The sequence below is a fragment of the Ptiloglossa arizonensis genome, chromosome 5 (assembly GCF_051014685.1).
Source record: "Ptiloglossa arizonensis isolate GNS036 chromosome 5, iyPtiAriz1_principal, whole genome shotgun sequence".
In the NCBI taxonomy this organism is placed as follows: Eukaryota; Metazoa; Arthropoda; class Insecta; order Hymenoptera; family Colletidae; genus Ptiloglossa; species Ptiloglossa arizonensis.
The window spans coordinates 27,979,189-28,003,125 of NC_135052.1; the positions used below are offsets into that span (position 1 = coordinate 27,979,189).

The 23,937-nt window shown below is 44.9% G+C and overlaps 2 protein-coding genes and 1 long non-coding RNA gene across 13 annotated transcripts in view; 1 reads left to right on the forward strand and 2 right to left on the reverse strand.

Annotated features, from left to right (window-relative positions):
• Positions 1-17: 17 nt before the first annotated feature.
• LOC143147545 (solute carrier family 2, facilitated glucose transporter member 10) lies at positions 18-3,453 on the reverse strand. 2 transcript variants are annotated; one of them, XM_076312872.1, is made up of 6 exons: positions 3,323-3,453; positions 2,474-2,878; positions 1,835-2,386; positions 1,409-1,755; positions 1,086-1,314; positions 18-1,007 (listed from the first exon to the last, which is right to left on the reverse strand). In XM_076312872.1, the coding sequence occupies exons 2-6, from the start codon at positions 2,817-2,819 to the stop codon at positions 760-762; spliced, it is 1,722 nt and encodes a 573-aa protein (XP_076168987.1). In that variant the 5' UTR covers positions 2,820-2,878; positions 3,323-3,453; the 3' UTR covers positions 18-759. The 2 variants fall into 2 exon arrangements, with proteins under 2 accessions (XP_076168987.1, XP_076168988.1); XM_076312873.1 differs by having other exon boundaries at positions 3,276-3,349.
• Positions 3,454-3,542: 89 nt separating this feature from the next.
• LOC143147542 (FERM, ARHGEF and pleckstrin domain-containing protein 1) overlaps positions 3,543-23,937 on the forward strand; it is a 42,590-nt gene continuing 22,195 nt past the window's right edge. For 2 of the 8 annotated variants that reach the window (XR_012992277.1, XR_012992276.1), the window contains exons 1-11: positions 3,776-4,281; positions 5,239-5,514; positions 6,509-6,613; positions 6,689-6,911; positions 7,023-7,146; positions 7,225-7,312; positions 7,390-7,545; positions 7,634-7,794; positions 7,913-7,987; positions 12,452-12,594; positions 13,880-14,104. Coding sequence is in view for 6 of the 8 variants with exons in the window: in XM_076312870.1 (XP_076168985.1) it covers positions 5,329-5,514; positions 6,509-6,613; positions 6,689-6,911; positions 7,023-7,146; positions 7,225-7,312; positions 7,390-7,545; positions 7,634-7,794; positions 7,913-7,987; positions 12,452-12,594; positions 13,880-14,578; positions 14,663-22,440 (9,738 nt within the window). In the remaining 2 variants the exon portion in view is untranslated. Of the gene's footprint in view, positions 4,282-5,238; positions 5,515-6,508; positions 6,614-6,688; positions 6,912-7,022; positions 7,147-7,224; positions 7,313-7,389; positions 7,546-7,633; positions 7,795-7,912; positions 7,988-12,451; positions 12,595-13,879; positions 14,579-14,662; positions 22,577-23,937 lie in introns of those variants that run through there. The other 6 variants (XM_076312870.1, XM_076312866.1, XM_076312865.1 and 3 more) reach the window with 6 other exon arrangements.
• LOC143147551 (uncharacterized) lies at positions 6,379-9,357 on the reverse strand. Of its 3 annotated transcripts, none has more exons than XR_012992283.1 (4): positions 8,949-9,357; positions 8,685-8,770; positions 8,075-8,490; positions 6,379-7,304 (listed from the first exon to the last, which is right to left on the reverse strand). It is a non-coding gene; the product is annotated as an uncharacterized LOC143147551 (long non-coding RNA). The 3 variants fall into 3 exon arrangements; XR_012992282.1 differs by having other exon boundaries at positions 8,685-8,816; XR_012992284.1 differs by having other exon boundaries at positions 8,685-8,816; positions 8,939-8,964.

A 23,937-nucleotide genomic window follows, 5' to 3' on the forward strand; every position in this document is an offset into this window, starting at 1 on the left:
ATATATATATCTATATATATATATATATTTTTTAAATGGCACCGGAAAACATTGCATGTCGTCATTATACATAGAGAAACTACAACGAGTATTCCAACGAATGCAGTAAACATTGATATTTAAAATAGTTTCCTAGAAATAGCGTAATTATAATAATTAAAAATAGTTCTATTTTTATTACGATGCGACATACAACATACATGTGTTTACCTACATATCTAATGTATGCATTTGTAAACGTAACTTTTATCAGTGCATTTTTTACTATACTATAAAACGTATAGTTCATTATCGTTTACTTAATACTTATTTTTCATTCCTAATTACGCGTTTAATTACATTTTTCTTGGGAATGATTGCATCGTGCAATATGACACTCAACAAAATAAATTAAAACTAAATAATTAATAGAAGGGCAGAAAATGCCGAAAAGAACTAAATTAAAAAACTAGTCAGTCTTTTGTATTGAAATGGATTGTATGTTTGACGTTATCCGTTACGTCTGTGTGATATGTAATATATGTAACGATCGGCAGTCAGAGAAGTTTTGTTTAAATATATACGCAAGTATGCGTTATTAGAGTGCAATGCCTTTTGAACACAGTGTTGCACAAATAAGTTATGAACCTTGTAAGTTTTTGCTAAAATTAATAGTTAATCACTTAGATATAGAAAACCTGAAAAATCGGTCGCATTTGAAATGTTTTCGCAGACGCATCGTGATTGTGTATTATTATTCTGGCACGCGATGTCTCACTTTTAGATCAAAGTACTTTGCCCGTTACTTACATTTTCATCGTACTTTTTTATCCACTTGATGTGACAAATAAGTGGCAAGCTACGTAAATTGTTACATATCCGTGTTACGAGAGAAATTTTACGTAGCTCTTGAGCAATTTGATGTAGAGACTTCCCTTTTGTCTCAGGAATAAATAGAAAAACATAAAATATAGTGATGAGACACATAAAGCTGTAGAACAGGTACGATCCGGCTAATGTTAGCGATTCTAAAATAGAATAATCGTATATGTTATAAGAGACATAAAATATTTATTTTAAGTACTTGGAAAAGAAAAGAAACATACTGGCCATAGCGCTGACCGACTCTGTAGCAATAATATGGGTTACCCATATTACGATGGAAATAAAACAGATGCACTTTCCTCGTATCGCTGCTGGAAAAACTTCTGTAAGATTTAACAGCGGTACGGGACCAAGTCCTAAAGTGTACGCTGCCTCGTATACGAGCAACGTTACTACCGCCAAAATACGTAAACCACCGGTGAGACCTTCGGAAACAATGATATTTTGCGTCTGTAACGAGAACAACATCGTTAATATCTAATAATTATACAAATTTCGTTAATTAGCACGTGGTTTGCGAACCCGAAGAACAAGAAATATTTACTTCGCAGGACGCTTTTATTTGAGTCCATGTCTCAGGGCTGGGAGCAACTATGGCCAACGGTGTGGGCAGTAATGGAAACGGCGGTGGAGATCCAACGGGTACAGCGTTTTGAATTTTGGCTTCCTCGTTATGATGATTCTTACAATGTGTACTTACAATATCTAAGTTGTCGTCACCTCTATCTATCGTAGCTAGTAACGATAACAACGATATTGTCGTCATACAAATAGTTGCCGATGTGATTAGCGCTGTTCGACGTCCACACCTTTCTACTATTATCAAAGATAGCATGGTACTGAAAACTTTTACGACACCGAGGGATATTAAAGCTGTGATTTCAGCAACATCTGCGAAGTGAATAATGTAAAGAGAGGATATTAGATGAGAGCGTATTCACAAAATGAGGAGTAGAATTTCAACACTTACTTGAACAAATGCCCAATAACGCGAACAATCTTGGCGCATAATATAAGACTTGTCGTTTACCGGTACCTTGTTGTAATATTAACAGAAAAACCATGATTGTTAGAGTTTCAAAAATAGTGTACCAAGCATTTTTCGACGGCGTTTTTGAGACGTTTGCCATTCTTTTGTAGAGTAAAAATGGTGGAGATCGTTGAAGAAATATAATGGTAATAATACAAGCAATTAAAGCAGGAACAGCTGTTATGCCAATAGAGAATCGCCATTGATAATCTATATTTTTTACTGCAGCAGCAATAACGGATACTAAAAATCCAGTAGCTGTGCCCAATTGGTACAACATTATATTGTATCCGCGTTTATTTGAATCGGATACTTCCGCCATGTATATGCAATGTGCCACTGCAGAAATTGTGCCCGAATATCCGCAAATTACTCGTGCGACGAGTAATAAAATATAATGATTCGCCAATGCTGATAACGTGGCTCCAAAAGTCAAAAAGACCAACGTTATTATCATCGTCCAGCGCCGACCGAACGAGTCGATCAGAAAACCTGTAACCCATTGTCAATAGTATTTATTTCTCAATTATTATTTTTCATCCATAAACAATGCTCTGATGAATATTTTTTCAAACTTACCACCAGTTAAACCACCAAGGAGTGCTCCAATAAACCAAATACTGATAACAAAATCTCTTTCAAAGCAATTCAAGTTGAATTCGTGCTTGATTAAAGGAGCTATAGGTTTTGCAACTCCCATGTCACATCCGAAAGCAATACCTGCCAAAATCGCAACCATGGAAACAAAAACATTTTGATTTCCCGATGTTAATGGTGTTAAGTTATCATTCTGTTTTGGAATTGGTTTTCTCAGATTCTTTGGAGGTAAACATTGATAATCTTCGTTTGGAACTTTGCTTATAGATGTTTCAATAGTTCTATTTGCACTGTTTAATAATATCGCTGTATCCTCTTCATCCGACATTTTTCTTTAATATATTAATAGTTACACAAGTTTCATATCAAAGTAACTATTTTAGAATTCTGAAAATTAACAACAAACGCAATAATGATCAATGGAAAATGTAATTATATTGGTTCTAAAATTGATTAATTACCAATTTACATTTTGTAAAAACACCTAATTTCTTTGTTAATTTGATCAGGACATAATACATTGTGATATAATAAATAATCATATTTTTGTTATATCACAATAATTGTATTATAAAGAGACACTGCCATTTTCAACATCATGTATAGAATTTTAACATTTATATTTCACTTACTACTACTGGACTGTTGGTATTGTTAAAAAAATTGTTACTCAGCAAATATATTTTGTTTACTGTACAATCAAATCCACGAGCTTTGTGGAGAGATACGAGATTATTAACAAAGAAATTGTTTGGTATTTTCAAAGTTACTTCAGTACACTTACACGATTACCTCGTGTCGCGTGGAAATGAATTCCAACGTAATACTCACCACCGTTCGCGCTAAAGACAATTACAATAATCACATTTACTGTTCACGTTACTTTTGCTCATGTGACATTTGCGGTTTAGACTCGTAGATACGCGAATTGACAGTTCTCATGAGTATTCAGATCCGTAGCGCCATCTTGTGAATCTTTAGAAACAGAAGGACTTTAAGTGTGCGCAAATGCGAGGCACAGCCTTACTTTTCCTTTCAAACTTATCAAATTTATCCATTACAGTTACGAACGAGAGGGAAAAAGTATATACGAGCGGATCATACCGAGAGTGACGAGAAGTTTCAATTGTTTTCCCTCGTTTCACCTATCACATCAAAATATTGACATAAAATTGGAAAAGTAACGTAAGAAGACGAAATTTACTCGAGCTTATATGGTAAGGTAAGGCTATTTTCAAGCGATCCGAGTTCTTGGAGTTTCTCGTGGATGTCGCTGTTTGTATCTTTCGCATGGCTCCGCCCTTGGAGTGCGTCGCGCGCTGTACGACCAATACTACTAAATAGTGTTAGTCGGCTATCGGACTCGAGTCGCTCGAGGTAGCCATCGAAAAGTCGAGTCTGTCCTTTTCGTGGTTACGGGTTGTCGCTCTCGGACATTGCCGTACGCCGTGGTTCATCAATGAATAATTGGGCCGTTTGTCGCATACTGAGAACCACTGACGTTTCGTATAATTCATGCCAAGGCGGAGACGAGCGCTCCGTAGGTGTGTGATGTGGTTCAATTTGGAGACTTCCTCGATCGTTGCTCGGGGATATCCAAAGATCGTACGCGAAATCTATGTCGGGAGTAATAGTGGTAGCGTAAACGATTTATTAATATCACGGGTAGCGCGAAGACGATCGTAACAACGGGAGTGCCGGTGAACGAGTAGTGTTGTTGGTGATCAATGAACTCTGCGTTGCTGTATGTTTGGGGCGTACTGCCACTGGTATCTATTAAGCCGGCAAACGTACGTACGGCAGAATATATATATGTATATGTATATATATGTTATTTTTTATCGTTTCGTAATACAGTTTAGCAGATTCTTTTCCTTGAAAGGTACGATTATAGCCCCGCCTTCTTTCACTCGATCCCATTCGTTCGTTCGTTGTACTTAGGATGCTTCCACGAGTGTCTCGAATTTCTAGTGTTTCTTTGGAACGATCGTTTGGTCCGCTGATTTTCTTGGCTCGGTGTTGCGTATTAGAAATTCCGTTGAATAGCAGGGCTAATGAGGTGAACGCTTAACGGTACCACCATGCATTCGAGATTTCAGGATCGTTCATTGATCGACAAATCAACACTTACAACCCTTTTGACCGCAGCCAATCTCTTAACATATTCTATTAGCACTGTTCGATCGGTAGTGTAATCGGTATAATCATAGCCTTGACGTAACCGCTCATGTCGAGTCTCCTCTTAAAGATACGCCAAGAGTGGATCGTACGAATGATAAGTAATGCTTTGCACGTAATATCATAATAAATGATGTAAACAAATGTGAGCGATAATGTTTTTTTTTCAATGTGTATTATGATAAAAAGTTCGATTACTCGTCGTTTACATAATCCTTGTCATTGACTTATTTTCCATACTCTTAAGCACATCTTTTTCGTTCTAATTATTTCATAAAATTCTCTTCACGATTTGTTGAGAATTTTACGCAATGAAATGTAATGTAATTTGTACGACATTGCGCGATACTGCGTAGATGCGTATAGTTTCAAACCATGAGGATGAAAACGCTTTGCGCGTTTTACGAGTGAGAATATACACTGTTTAACCCTGTTTTATTGTATCAACAGAGGCGTGAAATTTGTATGAGAAATATTTTTGTTTGAGTTTAATTATTGTTTGCAAACGAAATATAGAAACTACTAAACATATTATTATGAACTTGGATACGCTTAATACTCTGTTACAGATGACAACATAATAGAGAATTATATATAAAATTTTTAATAAGAAAATAAAAATAAGTGGTCATTCTACGTTTCGAAGTAGATGACTGAAGATGAACGATATAGAAAGTATAAGCATGAAAGGCAGCGGAGGATCTAAAATGCCTCACAGTCATTCAACTCCAGCAGGTGTGGATGGAGGTAGTAGAACTCCTCCTACAACACCTAGAAAAGCTGGAAAAATGCTCGCTGTTCGTGTACAAATGTTGGATGATACAATTACAATGTTTCAAGTTCAGGTAATGTCTACTTGTAATACTTTTAAGTAACTACTAAACTTTATTAATATCTATAAATACACAACTTGATATTATATTATTATAAATTTATTAAATTTCTATGCAAAGTTGTAAACTTTACTTACGGTTATGTAATTTTAGAAACAATAAAATTTTATTTTAAATTTATTTTTGGTTATTATACATACTTTTGTAACAGTTAATGTAAAGTGCCTTTAAACATCTGTAAATGTTAGGCAAGTACCTCAACGTGTCAGCTTGATTCTATAATGGGGGGTAATTGACTGTACTTCTACAATAACGTGTATAACAAGCAGGAATGAACATGACAAATAAGGACCGATTTGATATAATTGTATGTGTTACAAAGTTTTTCGAAATGTTAATACTTATAACTGTAATTTCTTTTATTAACAATTGTTCCAAAAATTTATAATGATAAAGTATTGGAAGATATATGTTGCACAAAGAAATGCATAATAGGCTTCTACAATGGTTTCTATAAATTTGTCATGATTTCAAACAGTATATTAATAGGAAGAATTTATTAGAATAAATTTAGCGCAAAAAGGAACAAGCGTTACTCTGATTAAAATAATATAAAGAAATTTTTAAGTACTCTAATATATGATGAATAATTAAAAATTGTATTTAATTTCACATATTGTTTAAATAGTTTCTGTGCAATGTATCCGATTTACATGATAAACTCATTTAATGTATATTGTGCATGCATATAACACTTTTAAATGAACTATTGGAGCATATAATTGATTATACTATATTGCACGAAGTACATGTATCGATGTATTGATTATTCATAAAACCTTACTTAGGGCATATGAAACACATTTTCACTTATCCTATAAAGTATTTTAATATGTAATAAATATACATGAATTTAATTCACATTAATACATTACTTTTTACATAAAAATAATGGAACATTTTGTAGGAACGTTGAAAGAATTATTGTTACATATTTAAATTTTAGGCAAAAGCATTAGGCAGGGTATTGTTTGATCAGGTTTGCAAACAGCTGCATCTTTTGGAAGCTGATTACTTTGGTCTTGAATATCAGGAACCGAATGGAACAAAAGTAAGGCAGAAATAGATCTATGATGATAAAAATTCTGATTATTCTTTAATACTAACCAATACTTTTCCATTGCAGTATTGGTTAGATTTAGAGAAGCCTGTTTGTAGACAAGTTGGATTATCGTTAATTGATCCTCTTTTGAGATTCTGTGTTAAATTTTATACACCTGACCCAGCACAACTGGAAGAAGAGTTTACTAGATATTTATTTTGTCTTCAAATCAAACGAGATTTAGCTCAAGGTTTATTGCAATGCAATGATAATACAGCAGCTTTGATGGCCAGCTACATTGTCCAGGGTAAGCTAATCGTAGCTTTGAAAATAGCTAAAATTTTCACAGGAGATTACTTTTTACACAATAAAGTTGGGAAAAAAAGAAATTAAATATTCTTACAATTAACTTTTTCAGCCGAATGTGGGGATTATGTAATAGAGGATTATCCGGATCATACTTATTTGTCAACTTACAAATTTGTGCCTCATCAAGATCAAGAATTAGAACGTCGCATTATGGAGAATCATAAAAAACACGCGTAAGACACTTTCTGATTACTTTCGCTTGAAACGGAATGGCGATCGAATTTGTTGAAAACGTTGTATTTTTTAAACAGAGGTCAATCACCGGCAGAGGCGGACCTCAATCTTTTAGAAACAGCACGCCGTTGTGAGTTGTATGGAATGAAAATGCACCCTGCAAAAGTGAGTATTCCAAAATTAAAATCTCTTAATCTTACATGTAAGAGTTAAAAAACATTGCGTTTTAATATCTGTTTAAGGATCACGAGGCTGTGCCGTTAAATTTGGCAGTGGCACACATGGGGATTGTAGTTTTTCAAAATTTTACCAAGATAAATACATTCAGTTGGGCAAAAATTCGGAAAATCAGTTTTAAAAGGAAGCGATTTTTAATAAAACTTCATCCAGAAGGTTATGTGAGTACATTATGCATCTCGAATAACGTTAAAATAAATCTGGATAATTGTAATTCAATTGTACACTAATCGTTCAAAATTGTTTCAGGGATACTACAAGGATACCGTTGAATTCTTTTTCGAAGGTCGCAACGAATGCAAAAATTTCTGGAAGAAGTGCGTAGAGAATCATGGATTTTTCCGTTGTTCGGTAGTGAAACGAGTGGTACGACAAAAAACGCGAGTTCTCAGTCGTGGTTCGTCCTTTAGGTACGTCGCTTCGCTGTAAAAGCGTTTCGTTTAGCGTTAAATTCTTAATTATGAATTATGAATCGATCGAACGCCCGATCGGACAATAAAATTAATTTATCGGTGTTCTGTCTATTAGGTATAGCGGGAAAACACAAAAGCAAATCGTCGAGTTCGTGCGAGACAATTACGTGAAGAGGCAGACATTTCAAAGGTAAGCTGAATCAGCAATGTGAGATGTCGTTTGATAATTGAACGAACTCTTGGATATACCAGTAATGTGTAGATAGTGCATGCGTACCGTTATGTACTGTCCCCCTTTAATGCTGGTTTTATACCATTGAGATATATTTTAATTAACGAGCGCACTGATCTTGCGTGGGTAAGACGGGAGGTGGCACGGTCTTGCTTTTGCCGGGACATTAATTGGTATTTATCATCGTTGCTCTAATTTCCGTAGAACGAAGTGTTTCTCACTCTCTGTACATTTTGTACTTCCGTATGTCAGTGTTGCCTGCTCGGACAGGGGTGGCGGGGAGTCAGGCTCACCATCAGGCACGATAACCCGAATGATCAATGTACCCTCTTTTTGATAGTGTGGTCACGAATTTTCGTCATTGTAACACCTCTAACGATACACTGCAAAGTACCATACTTCACTGTCCCGACAGTTTGTTTGCCAACGAAATACATATATACATATCCAATAGCGGTAGCCTGCTCTACGATAGAAAATAGATTACTTTCCTTACGATAATCTCATCCTTGTATATACAGTTGACAGATTTACACGATAGTTTACAACATGCAATATCGGTGTTCAGTCAAATAAAGTTACTAATAATGTGCTAGTAGAACAGAACGCATCGTGATTTACCGATAGATTCGTCAACACACATACACACACTTACACAATTGGATATCTCCGTGTGCGTGCGTCTGACTAGCATGCGAAGATAACCGACACTCGTGCACCAATTGTTGACGCGCAGTACTGCTGTTAATACAGAACAAAACCTTGTCGTAAAGTAAAGACTCGTACACTATTTAAAACGGAAAGTATTATTAAAGAAAACGCAAAGAATCGAGATAAAATTTAGGGAATAGTGGAGAGGATAGTTAACGGTTAATACGGTGCCTTTCGTATAAAAGATAGTTTGCGTACCGTTGCTTACCGATATTAATTATTTTGATTCGTATCTTTTATACTCGACGTACCCATGGTGACATGGATTTGTGCCATCGTAGGAACAATAGCTCGTTTACGATACCCCCTCTCCTTCGCGACACGCTTCTCGATGTCGCGAATCAAGGCACTTGGTGGTTGCGCGACCTATGTGCGCAGAATCATTATGCTGCTGATCTTCGGGCGGAGCGGCTTTAACCTTCCGAAACATCTAACCCAAACTCGATTAACCTGTGCGCGACGAATCGCATGAATCGTCGGCATGAAATGACAATGTCAGAAGTTTCGCGATATTTACAGATTAAAATAAGTTGTCGATTCAAGGATGAAAGTATTATTTATTAATCGTTTCAATCACAATTTAGTAATCATTCCGATGTGTGTAACCAATATTTTGTTTAAATAACATATATACAAATATGTTATATACATTTAGTACACCAGAGCATGCAAACATAAATTAGAATCATAATAAACGCAGTATAACGATGAAAATTTTAATAGAATTACATGTTTGTCAACGTTTCGAACGTATTGTGGAGCCTGTTCGGAAGAGATCCATGTTTCATGGTGTAACAACTATATAACGTCTGTAGAGTAAGCACGTTTGTTTCTTTGATCTTTATATTTCTTCTTTGTTTCTCATTTACTTTCGATGTTTTTAACTCGTGTACACTGTTCTTTCTTCTCGCGAATTTAATTCGATATTTAATTATATTGTATTATTTACTTATTTATAGATTTGATAATTTGCCGAAGGGGGCTGACAATACGGCGGAAATGTTGACAAATGTGTAATTCATTAAAATTTGTATCTATCTATTCCAAGATTTTTTTTTCTATAGGGCAAAACAGGATTTCTTATTTTTAGCGATACATTAGTGTATTGTAAATGTATCATTATAAAATATACAAACATTTCTCGGAATATATATTTTTGTGTATCTTGCATACTTTGTTTTCTCTATTCTAATACATTTTGCGTACTCCGATATTTAAAAAATGTGGAAAACAGGTGTGTGTCCATTGATTAAACGAAGCGTGCGAAATATTGGATACATGTATCGGAATGATCAATATTACTTTGACGGTAACACGTGAGTACATGACATTTTGAAATCAATAATTTTGTGATGTGTAATATATACTCGCTCGTGTGTATTACGCGCGCGCAGACAAAATACAATATATATTAGGTATAATACATGTGTATGTATGTACATATATATTATACAACATACACGTGGCATTTTAAAATCAATAATTTTACGATGCATTGCACACCCAATTATGCATGCATGTCGAGTATATATTGTACATCACGAAACGATTGATGATCTTTAAATTTTGTTCAAATTTGTGCGTTACCGCCAAGTTCAAAAGAGTTTAATGCACACGATTCAAGTACATTCAGATACAATGCAAAGTAAGTTTCGAATAAATTGGACTGGCCGAAGCATAAAAATTTCTCGCGCGAAGAGAGATTAAAAGTTCTTTATCATTTTGTAATCCGAGACTTTGTTTTCGAGATAGAAGCAGTTAAAGTTTTTACGCGTGTGAACGTCATGGACATTCTATCGTGTGTAAGTGTGTACATGTATGGTTGCACGATCAGCTGACGAGGATATAAATAGCGCGTGTCGAGAGTCGCATCGGCAAACTTTAACTGCTTATACATACAAATTTACTTTAACCCTCAAAGTACAGTAACGTGGGACCAGTAACGGGTCTTTTGTGATCCATACCGATATTCCACCGTAAATAAAATAGGCAGGTCTCTAGAGACCCCGTTAACGGAACACGAGAGTCGATAGATTTTTCTTTATTATTTTTGTTTCACTTTTATTGTATTTTCTTTCACGACTGGCGCGAACGTATAATTATTGTTACATCTTAAAAATTAAGTCTCAGATTCAGATTGCAAAATGGCGAAAGAATTTTTAATTCGACCGGTTCCGTTTTTTCGAAACACTTTGTATATGTCTACATTCATGAATACATTGTACACTAATAAATCGTTTCAAGCTACTTAAAAAAAAGAAAAAACATCACTTGGCGAGACTCAACCGAAAACAGAGTCCAAATTGCACATTCGAAAGGATCGATAAATAATATTTTAAACCGTTACACCGGTAATCCGTTTAAAAGTTTAAGCCGGCGCGGAGCTGTTTACGAAACATTGTCATTTCACAGCGAGTCGCGCGTGACTTGTCGCGCAGTAGGTTAAATGTTTCGATTCGTCGCAGAGATGGTAAGAATTCTCATCTCGACGAAAAATTAGAATCTGAGTCGTGGAATTGAATGTTTCACGAGGGAACGAAAATTGTATCGTTCGATCGAGCGAATACTAGGTATTCGAACAAAATTTTGGCTTCTCTGTGATTCGTCGTGCGATCGACGATAGAATGATTCTGCGCATCCGTGATGCGCAGCCTTGTGAGACCGAGAAGCGTGCTGCAAAGAAGGGGGAGGAGGTATCACGAACCGAGCCACTGGCCTTTACGACGCAACGAATCCGTGTCACGGGGTGTACGATGTATCTTTTTATCGTTTCACGGGGCACAATTGATTACCCGAGCATTGTTTTTGTTTCGTTGTAGTCGAATATCAACCGCGACGCCATCGACCGAGATTCATCTTGGACCGTTATTTTATTATTTTCACCATTACGATTAACAACGCGTTGCGCGCGGCAACTCTTTTTTTTTAGCAATCGCAGCCGGATCTGAACGAGATAATACATACTTAACGGTCGCCGGTTCGCGTCGATAAATTAAGGGGGTATTCTGGTAATTCGGCATAAAAAAAAAAATCTTTTTTTTTCAATATTCTCTCAAACCGTACGCCTTAGAAAATATCTACGCAAAGGATTTTCTCGAGTTCGTAAAATTAACGAAGTTATAAACGTTTGAGAGACGAAAAAAACTTTAAACGCGTTTTTCTCGAATCTGCATTTTTCAAACCGGTCGATAGTATATTTCGAGTTTCAGTCGGCCAATTAAAATCTCAAGAGACTCTCGCTTCGTCGCGCATTAATTATATTGTATTACGAATTAAAATTTGATGTTTTTTTTTCAATTTTTTTTTTTCTAGCACGTTGAAAGCGACAAAGACGCGAGAAAATTGATATCGAAATTTCAAAAATTCCGAATTAAAAAAATTTTAGTACTTTTATTTTTCCACTAATCAAGATGTTCGGTTTTTCGTCCCGCGGGAAACAGAACGACGGGAATCGCGTCTCCTGGAATTGTTTCGATTTTCAATCATAAGAGATTTTATCGTTTCGTTGGAAAAGAACGAGGAAAAAAGTCGATGTTTCTTGGCTAGATTGTCAGAATACCCTAAACGCAGTGACAAGAGTTACTCGTCCAACGAGTCGACGATGGTAGATTAGGCAGTGGAAGACGAGAAAAAGCATAAGTTAGTTCTGATACAGGCTTGGCATTTGGTAGCCTAAGTCTGATGCTGAACTTGACTCTCTCTTGCTCGCAGGTCCAATTCGTTCCGGCAGACTAGCGGTGGTAGGGCATTGCAGGGCTTGGAGGGGGGAGGCTATCGTGGGGCCACTCCAAGCAGCTCCCTTATGGGCAGCTCCAGCATCTCTGCCCACCCCCTCCTGCCCCTCGGCGATCCTGGTATGTACACCATGACCGACACCAACCTCCACGAGAGAAAACGCTTTCTTTTTCATACCCTCGCTCTCTCTCTCTATCTATCTATCTATCTATCTATCTCTCTGTCTATCTCTCTTTCTCTGCCTCCGTTTCTCGAATCAGTTTATCACTTTATTATTTCCTTCATTTTTCTCTCGTTCTTCCGTTCGAGTTTCCGCTCCGTTGTTTCCGTTTCTCTTTCTTTCTTTCTCTCTCTCTCTCTCTCTCTCTCTCTCTCTCACTCTCTCTCACTCTCTCTCTTTCTTTATTAATTTTTAGCGTTACGTTTCGTTTCGAAGTAATCGTACATAAAGAGTATCGCAAGCCGTAGAGTAGCACTTAGCGTAATTTCGAACTTAGAAACGCTTCTATCGAACGATTGTCTGGAGTTCAGCTTGATCACGTTTTCACGATTTACGACGCAAGAACGTGTACGAATTACGAACGTTGTCGTCGCGGGGATCTCCGAACGGAACTCGACGAGTCGTAATGCACAGGGTACGGGATGGCCCCGGTGTCCGAGACGCTGCCCCTCCATCTTCCACGGTTTCACGATTTTCGAACGGTATCTAAACAGCCAGACCGTAGCCAGGAGCGTACTAGGTTGTTCAAGAACTTTCGTCGTTCGATAATACTTATTGAACGGTACTAGGTTGCTCAATAAGTTTTATCGAACGACAAAACTTATTGAACAGTACTGTTCGATGAAACTTATTGGACAGTACTGTTCAGATAAAGTAGTACAGTACTGTTCAATGTAATACTGTTCGGATAAAGTAGTACAATACTGTTCAATGTAGTACTGTTCAGATAAAGTGGTACAGTACTGTTCAGATAAAGTAGTACAGTACTGTTCAATGTAGTACTGTTCAGATAAAGTAGTACAATACTGTTCAGATAAAGTAGTACAGTACTGTTCAATGTAGTACCGTTTGATAAAACTTATTGAACAGTACTGTTCAATGTAGTACTATTTGATGAAACTTATTGAACAGTACTGTTCACTGTAGTACCGTTGAATAAGTTTTATCGAGCGACAAGACTTACCGAACAACCTATCGTAACGTTTCGATCGTTGCTCCTCTGTGGTCGAGTGTAGCCACTCCCTTGTTACGCTCGTCGGGTCGTATCCTCGGAGATCCTTGTAACGCATTCGCGAAGTCGAGTTACTCGAGACAAATAGGCGAAAAAATTGTCGGAATCGAAGTAATTCGCGTTCGTGGTTAGGAAAGGTGTAGGTGATCTAAGGAACCGCGATACGTTTCAGCCCTGGAAACCCCAGCTCTGTCTCTGTCATGCGGCTCGATGACACTGGATTCTCCGACGACTGTGACGAGTGTCTCGATGGGAGGGACGATTCACCGTCGCGAAGACACAGCTACGTCGTTTCGGACACTTACCTCCATCGACGTCCATTCCCCGGCCACACCCAGCCAGGTCCCAGCACCGCGGCAGATGCTTGTTACCAGCCAGCAACGGATTTCATCAGCAGGTCGTATCAGCCCCTCTAACAGCAGTCCTCCTGAATTCCCACCACCGCGACCCATGCCCAGACATCCCTGGCAGCGATCGGCCAGTTGCCGCGAACTGTACGCTTCTAGTTTCGAGGATTCGGGGAAAGCTCGCTCGAAGGACGAGAAACCGTCCTCGGGCGAGCCGGTAGCTTTAGAACCGTTCCGTTTGCCATCGCAGGGCGAGCTGGACAATCCCGTGACGCGGTACGACGAGAGCAATCGTTCGTACAGCGCCGCCAGCTCGAAGTTACCCTCCCTGGATCACGACTCGGTGCCCGAGCGTGTTTACAGCAGCTCTTACCCGGGTACCTCGTCCCTGTCGACCGAGTCCGGGCACGAGGAGTCCGGCCAGGCGGGGGATCTGTCCCACGACGATCTCTCCCACGATTCCTACGAGCTTTTGGAACGCGAGCACGAATTCGAATACCCCGAGTCGTACTCGAGTCCCCGGGACGACGACGACGACGACGACGACGACGACGACGACGAGAACGACGAGAACGACAACGACGATGACGACAACGAGGACGACGAGAACGAACCGATCTCCGATCGCAGCGACGAAGGGATCGAGCACGAGATGTTCCAGATGGACTCCGAGACCGATTCCTTCGTCAAGCACAGATCGATCAAATTGTCGGAGAAACAACAGATCAAGTCCGTGCTCGCGGAACAGAAGAACACCGCTAGAACCAAGTCCATCGATCGGTACCCGGCCGCGTCGAGCAAACTCGAGTCCACCGATTACGTTACCGTCGAATCGAGGATACAAAGGTCCAGCACCCAGATCGAACGAAAGTTCGAGACGCGTCACGCCAACTCCGTGGACCTGCCGCCGCAGCAACACCCGATCGGTGCACTGTTGCCGCTCCCGCATCAGGATTCCGCGCGCAAGGACCCGGTCGTGCTGCAGGTGCAGAAACAGAAGATGTCCGTTTTGAACGAACTGAAGAGTCTGAAACCGAAGCACAAGATCACCCACGTGGACTCCGAGGTGCTGCGCGACGAAGGCATAATGCGTCCGAAGTCGCGCATAGACGACGACTCGAGTCCCGTGGACACGGGCGGTCGCACGAGCCACGAGCAACGAGCGAGGGCCGCGCGCGTGCGCAGTACCGCGAGCCTCGAGGAACACCACGCCCCCCGCGCGTACGTCGAGACCGGTAGCTTAGGCAGGGGGCTCAAGAACCGTGAGAAGAAGCAACGGGAGAGCGACGCGAAGCTCGAGAGAGCTCTCTCCAAGTTACAGGACAAGGAACGACGGAGCGTCGAACGCGAGGAGAGGAAACAACGAGTCGAGAGAGACTACTCGAGGGACTACGCGATAAAGAAAACGGAGAAGAGCGTCGAGAAGACGTTCGAGTCGCGCGAACGTCGCTCCGTCGAGCGTCTCGACTCCAGAGAGAGGAAGGAGGCCCACGTACGTCGCAGTATCGATCGCGCCGATCTCAGGGAACTGAGGCGGAGCATCGAGAGGCTGGACGTCAGGGAGAGGAGCTTCGAGCGTCTCGACTCGAAGGAGAAGACTCACCACGGCAAAAGTTACGCCCCGAGGAGGAAGAGTTTCGAGCGACTGGACACCCAAGAGCTGAGCGCCAGCGCCGAGTACCTCAACCGAACACCGAAGGAACGGGCTCACCGACACTCGGACTCCAGGGACCGCCGCGAGAGGAGCATGGATCGCCTCGAAGCCAAGGAGAGGAGCACCGAACGAACGGATTCCAAGGAGAGGAACCACGAGAGACTCGAGTCCAAGGAACGGAGAAGGTTATCCGGGATCAGAAGCAACACCGTAGACTACAACCAAAGGCACACTTTGGAGAGGTTCGATTCCGGGAACAGGAGTCCCTTCGAGCGTTTGAACGCGCGCGAGCAACGGGGCAGAAGCGTCGAGAGGTTGGATTCACAGGAAAAACCGAGCTTTGACTTCGATCCGATCACCATCGAGCGTCTCAAGTCTCTGGAACGCGGCAACTCGAAGGACAGGGGCTACGAGCGCAAGAGCTTCGAGAGGCTGGACTCTCGCGAACGAAAACCACCGAGGGGCGGTAGGCGGAGCCTGGAGTGCATCGAATACGAACCGAGCGAGAAGATCGAGACGAAAGACGCGCGAAAGACCAAGCTCAGAACCGAGAAGGTCAAGTCGGAGGAGAGACCCAGGGAGAGGGACGACTGGAGGAGTTTGGAAAAGGCGCGTAAGGACGAGGAGAAACGCGAGAGGGAGCGACAGGCGAGGCTCTCGTTGGACTCGAGGACCGACACAGTGATCGGTGTACCGATGGAGATGGAGAGTCTCAAGTCGAAGACTGTGTTCACCGAGTACGAGCCCAAGATCGTCGGCGGTGTCGTGTTAGGTTTCGACGACACGATCCCGGGTCACACGCCCGTCGAACGCACCAAGAGCGATCCGAATCCCGCGCGGCAACGACTAGGCTCGAACAGCAAGCGTCACATACTCATGCACCAAAAGTCCATCGATCTGACCACCGCCGACTCCGGCGACGAGGACCCGTTCTCGGACAGCGCGGCGGTTCAGAGGACCAACATGGAGATACCGTACACGTTGCACAAACGACACGTGATGAACGGAACCGCCTCCGCGTCCGACGAGAAGTCCGAGTCGGACAGTGGCAAGACCACCAGGAGGGCAGTCAGCGCCAAAGACCTGCCCAAACTGCCTCTCAAGATGATCACGGACATCTCGTGCTTCGATCTGTCGAAGCTCTCCTCGATCGACAAAACGGGCAACAAACACTCACCGGACAAGCCGAAAGCGTCCACTGTCGTCAGACCCAAGTCGATTCTCAGCCCCTCGGACAAACCGAGGAGTATACTCAGTCCTACGTCGAAGTTGTCGCCAACCGACGCCAAGAGCGTCTGTAGCTTCTCACCGACCAACAGAAGTCCATCCAGAGCGAAATCGTTGCCAAAGTCCGCGTCCCTGGACAGAACCAGAACCGAGATCGAGGATCGTGTTTGCGTCAAGTCATCCAGCCTCGACAAGAGACCATCCCCGTCCAAGTTGTCACCCATCGAGCCGAACGTGACCATAGTCTCTGCGATCGAGAAACGTTCCCCAACCGATCCCAATGTCACGATCGTCTCCGTGATGCAGAAGAAACGATCACCGGACGGCACCAAGAACATCGCTGGTCAGAGATCTCTAGACTCGAAGACGAAAGCGTTGAACTTTGCTGACGTGGTCGGGATGGAGATGAAGATGAAGCTGGAACGGAAAGCCAAGTCCTCCGAAACGGAGAAGGACAGTCTCAAAGCGCCGGATGAAACTTTCGAGAAGCAAGACAGTATTGAGAAGATTCCCTTGCCGGAGATTCCAGCACCGATACTGGAACAGAGCAAACCTGACGTGGAGAGAGAAACGGAGAAAACGGTGTCGCTGGATGATCGTTCCAAGCCTTTCGATGAGCTAAGGAAAAAACTGGAGGAGGGTTTACCGATGGTCGTCGTCTCGGAGAAGCCAAAGATCCCCGAGAAGCCAAAAATACTGGAGAAACCGAGTATCCCCGAGAAGACGAAACGAATCCTCGAGAAGATCGAGTCCAAGTTCTCCGAGGTGAACAGAAACTCCGTTACCAGAGTGGCCAGGCCGAAGATCATCGATACTGGCTTCGACGATTTCGTCGATCCAGTGGCCGATCTCCCCCTGGACGAGGTTCCAGTGAAACCAGCGTTGGAACTCGACAGTCTGAAGGTGCCAGAGTTCGTTCCGTTCATGTCGAGACCTCACGGTGAACCCCTGCGCTCGAAGTCTTTGTCCCTGGCCGAGGAGAAGGCACCGATCGACACGTTGCTGTCACCCGAGGTGGAGAACAAACACTTCGTCCCGGACGTGTCGCCGAAAAAGGCGAAGAAGGTCAAGTCGGAGATGAAGAAGGACTTTAAGAAGCAATCGAAGTCGCTCGAAGGTGACAAACCACCGTTGAAGAAGGCCAGCTCGAAGGAGTCCCGTGCCCCGACACCCAGCTCGATGATAGACAAGTACAAGCTGAAGCTCGGCGAGCTGCCGCAGGAGATCATCATCATAGACTCCACGGACGTGGCGCCGGAGGTGAGTATAGTGCAAAAGGGTAGATCCAAGTCGGTCACCAGGCTACCCGAGAAATCCTACGTCACGACCAAGGACGAAAAAGAGGAGGTGAAAGGCACGCGTGCCAAGTCCGCGTCCGTGGACGACGACGCGATCAAACTGGCCGCCAAGTCCGAGAAAGCCAGACCCAAGTCTTTGGGTATATCCAAGAGTCTTGGTAGCACGGAGAAGAAGGAATCCTCGGAGAAAATATCACCGAAACGAATGATCGCGAGGGTGGTTGCAAAGTCCGATGCCAAGGAGGTGGTCAAGTCGCCCACAACGGTGAAAGAACCGCCCAAGTTGGAGTCGAAAGTCTCACCTCGCAAAACTGAGCCAAAGACGGATACCGAGAACGAGGTGCAGCCAGTGCCCGCGCGGGAAGAGGACGAGAAGCTGGACGCGAGAACGAACGAGGAACGAATCGTCACCGAGGAGACCAAAGAGTCCAAGGAGGCCAAAGACTCCAAGAAAGCTGTCGTCCCGCAGGAGCTGACCCAGTCACCTGTCGTGTTGCGCAAATCGGGCCAGACACCCGTCCTGTTCGCTCGCGCGCGTCTCGGTCTGTCCGAGGGAAGCGGAATAGGCGCGTTGCAGAGGCAAGGCGCGACCCAGTCGCCGACTGCTCAGAGACGAGCCAAGTCATTGGACGCTGCTGTGATCGCGGTGCACAGACTACCACCTGCAAACGCGTTCTCTAGCAAGGACGACACGGTGGACATGTCCGAGGATCGCGAAGACCAGGATCAGAATCGAGAGAACAGGGACAATTTGACGATCGAGAGCGCCCAGAACGCCAACAAACCGCAGGTTCAAGCTGTCGAGGCGTCACCCAATCACAGATCCGATAGCACCGACCACACCACTGTACCGGAGATCTTCACCGATTCGTTGTCCGTCACCGAAACCTCGGCACAGTATCTGGAGTCACCGCTCACCGAATGCAACGAGATCATCGCTGCCACTGTGGACCTGATCCCGTACGAGAGAGACGCACTGGATACACTGGACAACAGAGATCACAGGACAGCTCTGGAGACAGTCAGGGTAGACGACAGGACCAAGTTCATCGATCAGAGTTCCGTGGAGTCGGGTGGTCCCGAACCGGACGGTTATCAGCCGGAGAGGGCCGTCAGACCGGATAGGATCGATCTCGGAGGCCCGATCATCCCCGAGGAGTACGTTCCGCGAGACATCGAGACCAACCTGTCCACCAAAGGCAGACTACCGGATATGGAGAGTCGAGGTTCCGATGTGTCGGAGGACAGACGCGAATCGAGGATCGAATTCGAAGCTACCAAGACGTCTACGGAGAGGGACGACCTGCCCGACGTGAGGGTCACTCTGAGCGCCGCGCGAGAGGACTACGAGTACTCCAGGTCGGTCGAGTTCGACGAGAATCAGGACATGGTGAAGTCACCGATACAAATCTCCATCGAGGAGTGCTCCGACGACGACATGGTGCAGAGCGAGGAGCAAGACTACCGGGACGTCCAGGAGCAAGAGGGCGACGACAACCGGCCTTTGGATTCCGGGGACACCAGCGAGGACACTTTGGACGCCTTGGACACCCAGGTTCACACGAGGGGGATCGACAGTGAGTTGAGCTCCCCGGATTACGGCATGGACAGAATGGACGAGAAGACTCTGGTGGAGGTGGAGCTGACCCCCGAGTACCTGGAGATGAGAAGAGAGGACATCGAAGGTGCCGAGGAGTTGCCCGAGGACGAACCCGAGGAAAGGGCAAAGCGATCTCCAGAGTTGATGGCTAGTATCGCTAATCGTCTCTCGATAGAGAAGAAGCTTAGACTGAGCAGCGAAAGATCGAAGAGCGAGGAGACCAACACCTGGACGCCCGATCGAGAGGATCCCGAGTCTAGCTCTTGTTCCATCGCGAGACCTTTGGGGATAGGTCAGATCCAACCGATAGTGGATCGTCGAGAGATCGCGGCGATGAAAGACGCTCGTGCTGGTTCTCTCGAGGAAGAGAACAGCAACGGTTCTCAGCCAGGGTTCAGGCCCGAGATGAGCTCGACCTGGAAGTCCTTTCCTCTGGAAAGTTCCGGGAGCTCGAGCACGGAGGACGGTTGGGCGCCTCAGGACGAGAACAACGCTGTCCAGTCGCAGTCCGAGGACAGCAACGGACAGAACGAGGACAGTTTCCAGGAGGATCTGGCCGATTTCCCGGGTAGCTTCATCTACCCGATCGGGCCGGACATTTTGACCAGCTGCGGTACGTTCGCGTTGACCCGCACCCTCTCGAGGATATCGGAGAGGTCCACGACCTCCGAGCAGGACAAGAGCGACCTGGAGGATTCGTTCAAGCCCAGTTCGAGATCACCGAGCCTCGACGACGAGTCCCTCATGTCCAGCGATCATCAACCGTCCCTGTCCTCCGATCCACCGTCCGGGACCGCTCTTCCCTCCATTTCGGACGATCGACGCACCTCGTCCGAGCTGCCCGACATCCCTATAGACGTGCCGGGCGGTCAGGACGAGGACGCCAGGTCGCCGAAGGGCAGATCGAAGTTGCAGGCTCAGAGCTCGGAGGACTGGCCGTCGCCGCCGAGTTCGCCAGTCTTCGAGCCTCCGGTGGTCAGTCACGTCGAGACCTTTTACATGGAGATCAAGCCCGAGGAGGCGGTGAAGGTGACGGTGACGGACAGCACCGAGACTCCGGGTAGGGTGGATCGGGACAGCGACTCCAGCGACGAGAATAGGACACTGCACGACGATCTGCACTCCACTTTTCTCGAGGACGGTCAGAGCTCGACATCCGCGACCACCGTAGACGGGACCGTACAGATCGCGGTGAAACCCAAGTCCAACTCCTATATCACCGGTTCGTCTCACAGCGAGGACACCTCGATGGGACTGTCCATGTCCGAGTGGTCCAGCTCGAACAACACCGTTCGTCAGTTCTGTCAATACTCGGGCACCAAGTCCGACGACAACTCCCTGGCCGAGCTAGGAGCCTCCATCTCGGACTGGTCGAACAGCACCACCGTGATACCGCAACAGTACTACTCGACTATAACGGTCGAGAAGAGTCAAAGCGACACCACCACCTCGGACAAGAGCGTCACCAGTATGAGACCAAACTCCAAATGCAGAACGGTGGACAGTCCTCCCGTAGCACCGTCCTCCCCTCCACTGCCCTTGCCTCCGCCATCGCCACCGCTCACACCGCCACCTGGCGCTGACATGGACGAACGATGTCCGCTGTTCGACGAGGACCCGAAACAAGATGGTGGCCGAGCTGCCAGGGACGAGCAACTGGACGAGGCTAGGAGGTTCATCGAGAGCCAATTCGACGAGCAGCGTCGACGTTACGAGGAGGAGCAACCGGGTACCCGGTCGTACATCGACATCTCACCGCCCAGGATCACTCTGCAGAACGAGTTCGACGAGCCGATCGACGACGAGTTCCGCACATTGTCGGACGACGGTGACGCGCCGCTACCGATTCTCGAGGAGGAGGAGGAACTGGACGAGGAAGAGGACAGACTGTACGATAACGTGCCGGCGATTAAATACTCGAGCGGTGATCAGATTCGAATGGAGGTGGGTCGCGGTGACAGCTCGGAGGACATGCACGAGAAGTACGCGGACCTAGCGTTGGGCCCACGCGCCACCCAAGACGACGAATGGTCGTTCGAGGACGAGAGGGACGCGGTGGTCGTCGAGAAGGAGAAGGTCAGACAGACCAGCAAGTTCGAGCGGGGATTCTCCGAGCCGACCGAAACCGCCAGATATCACGAGACCAGGTCCACCGAGCGTCCCGTAGTGGTTCCCATCAGAGCCAAGTCGACGCCGTATTACTCGACGACCAGTCTCAGCGGCGAGTCGACCACCTCCAGTCCTCCTATGCAGATCAGAACCCAGATCCGCACAAAAACGATACCTTACTCCTCGAGCAGGAGTCCTCAAAGCGAGGGGGACACGTCCTCCAGCATGGACAGTCCCGTGCACACGCCGGTTCGCGGCCAGATAGCCGTCCGTCGAAGGAGGCGGGAGAACCTAAAAAGGCGGCACCGGGTGGTGGTCGATCTCGAGGTCAAGGACGGTCAGATCGTCTCCAGTACCGACTCGAGCTTCGATGTTGCCACTATACCGCCTCCGTTGCTCGCCGAGCAACCGAGTCCCGACGTCGACGACGACGAGGACGAGTACTCGGAGGCCAAGGACGAGCAACGAGAGAACGCGAATCGACGCCAGCAGCGTTGACGGGAGATCGCTCCTACTCGAACAGCCTTACACGATTCTTTCGTCGACGGGAGCAAGTCTGGACGGCCGTGAACGCCGGAACGTTCTCGGGCGAAAAGATGTGCTGGAACGGTTTACCGGATTTAGCGGAGGTGTACGTCCGTTGGTTCCTCGGGGAATATCGTAGCTGACGCGCGTGCACACGCGCATGCGCGTCTCGTCGGAATTGATGCGCACGCGTTGAATTGATAGACCGTTCGCTCGCTCGCGTTACCGCGTTCGAGTCGGTGATCGGTTCGCGTAAGTTTGGAACAAAGGAACGCGAATCGATTTCGACCCCAATCGATCTTTTCGGTCCGATCGACGTCGACGAGAGGAGATCCAAACTTGCGAACAATCTAGTCTAACCTATCGCGTTAAGAGTGTAATTAGTACGTTTGTTACGCGTTTTAGAAATTCGATTTACTTTGATATCGTCGTTATCACGGTAGAGGCAATCGAATGTGCCGCATTTAACGTACCACGCGAAGACACGAATCGAACACCTATTAACGATACTAGTCTATAAAAATTACGACGATACACGGTAAGAAATGGTAATAACGAGCGAGGATCCATACGTACGTACGAGTCCGTTGTTTCTCGACGTTCGAGAGGATCGCAACGTACCGAACGAGTCACTCTTTCCGAAGCAGCGCGCTCTCTCGGTTGTTCCGTGTAACAAGGTATCGACCGAATGAACAGATTATCGTGTATACGTTGCTCGGATAAAATATATATCACGGTTCGTTCTCGAAATGCTGTGACCCGTATTTCGTGAAAATTTGTTCATTGGGTTTGCAACTTATCTTAAGCCCTGCGATATTGCGAGTTAGAATATCGCGGAGCTGCCAACAGTTCCTATTGCGCAACACTCGTGTTTAGATTATACATATCGGAATTCATTCTCCAAACACGATGCATTTGCACGCATCTTTGATAAACGATAGTTTACTTTGTAAATTCGTAACCCATTTTAAGCTTTACACATCGCGAAGCAATTAAGCATCAATCCTTTCGTGACAATTCACGTGACTCGTACATAAGTTGATATACGTCCATCGAAATTTATTTTCAAAATGCAACGATATATACTTGGTAAATAATAATTTAATCTTTGGATCGATAACCCATTTTAAGCTTTAAATATCGCGAAACTATCGTTGGAGTGCATAGCTTTAGGCGTATCGGAATTTATTCTCGACAAACGGAATATATACTTAGTCAGTAATAATAATAATAATTTAATCGTTACGCGCGTTCAATATCGTCGAATTGTCGATAAGTGGTGTTTTCGTTTCATGGACACTCGTGTTTACGTTGTATCGTACATTCTCGAAACACTGTGATAGAACGCCATCTCGCATTTCGGGCGGTCAACAACTAGAACCTTGCTGAAACGAGAGGTATGCGTTTCGTGCGCTGCGTTCGCCTCGTACGGGTAAGAATTAACGGACTCGTGCGTACGAAATATGTTTC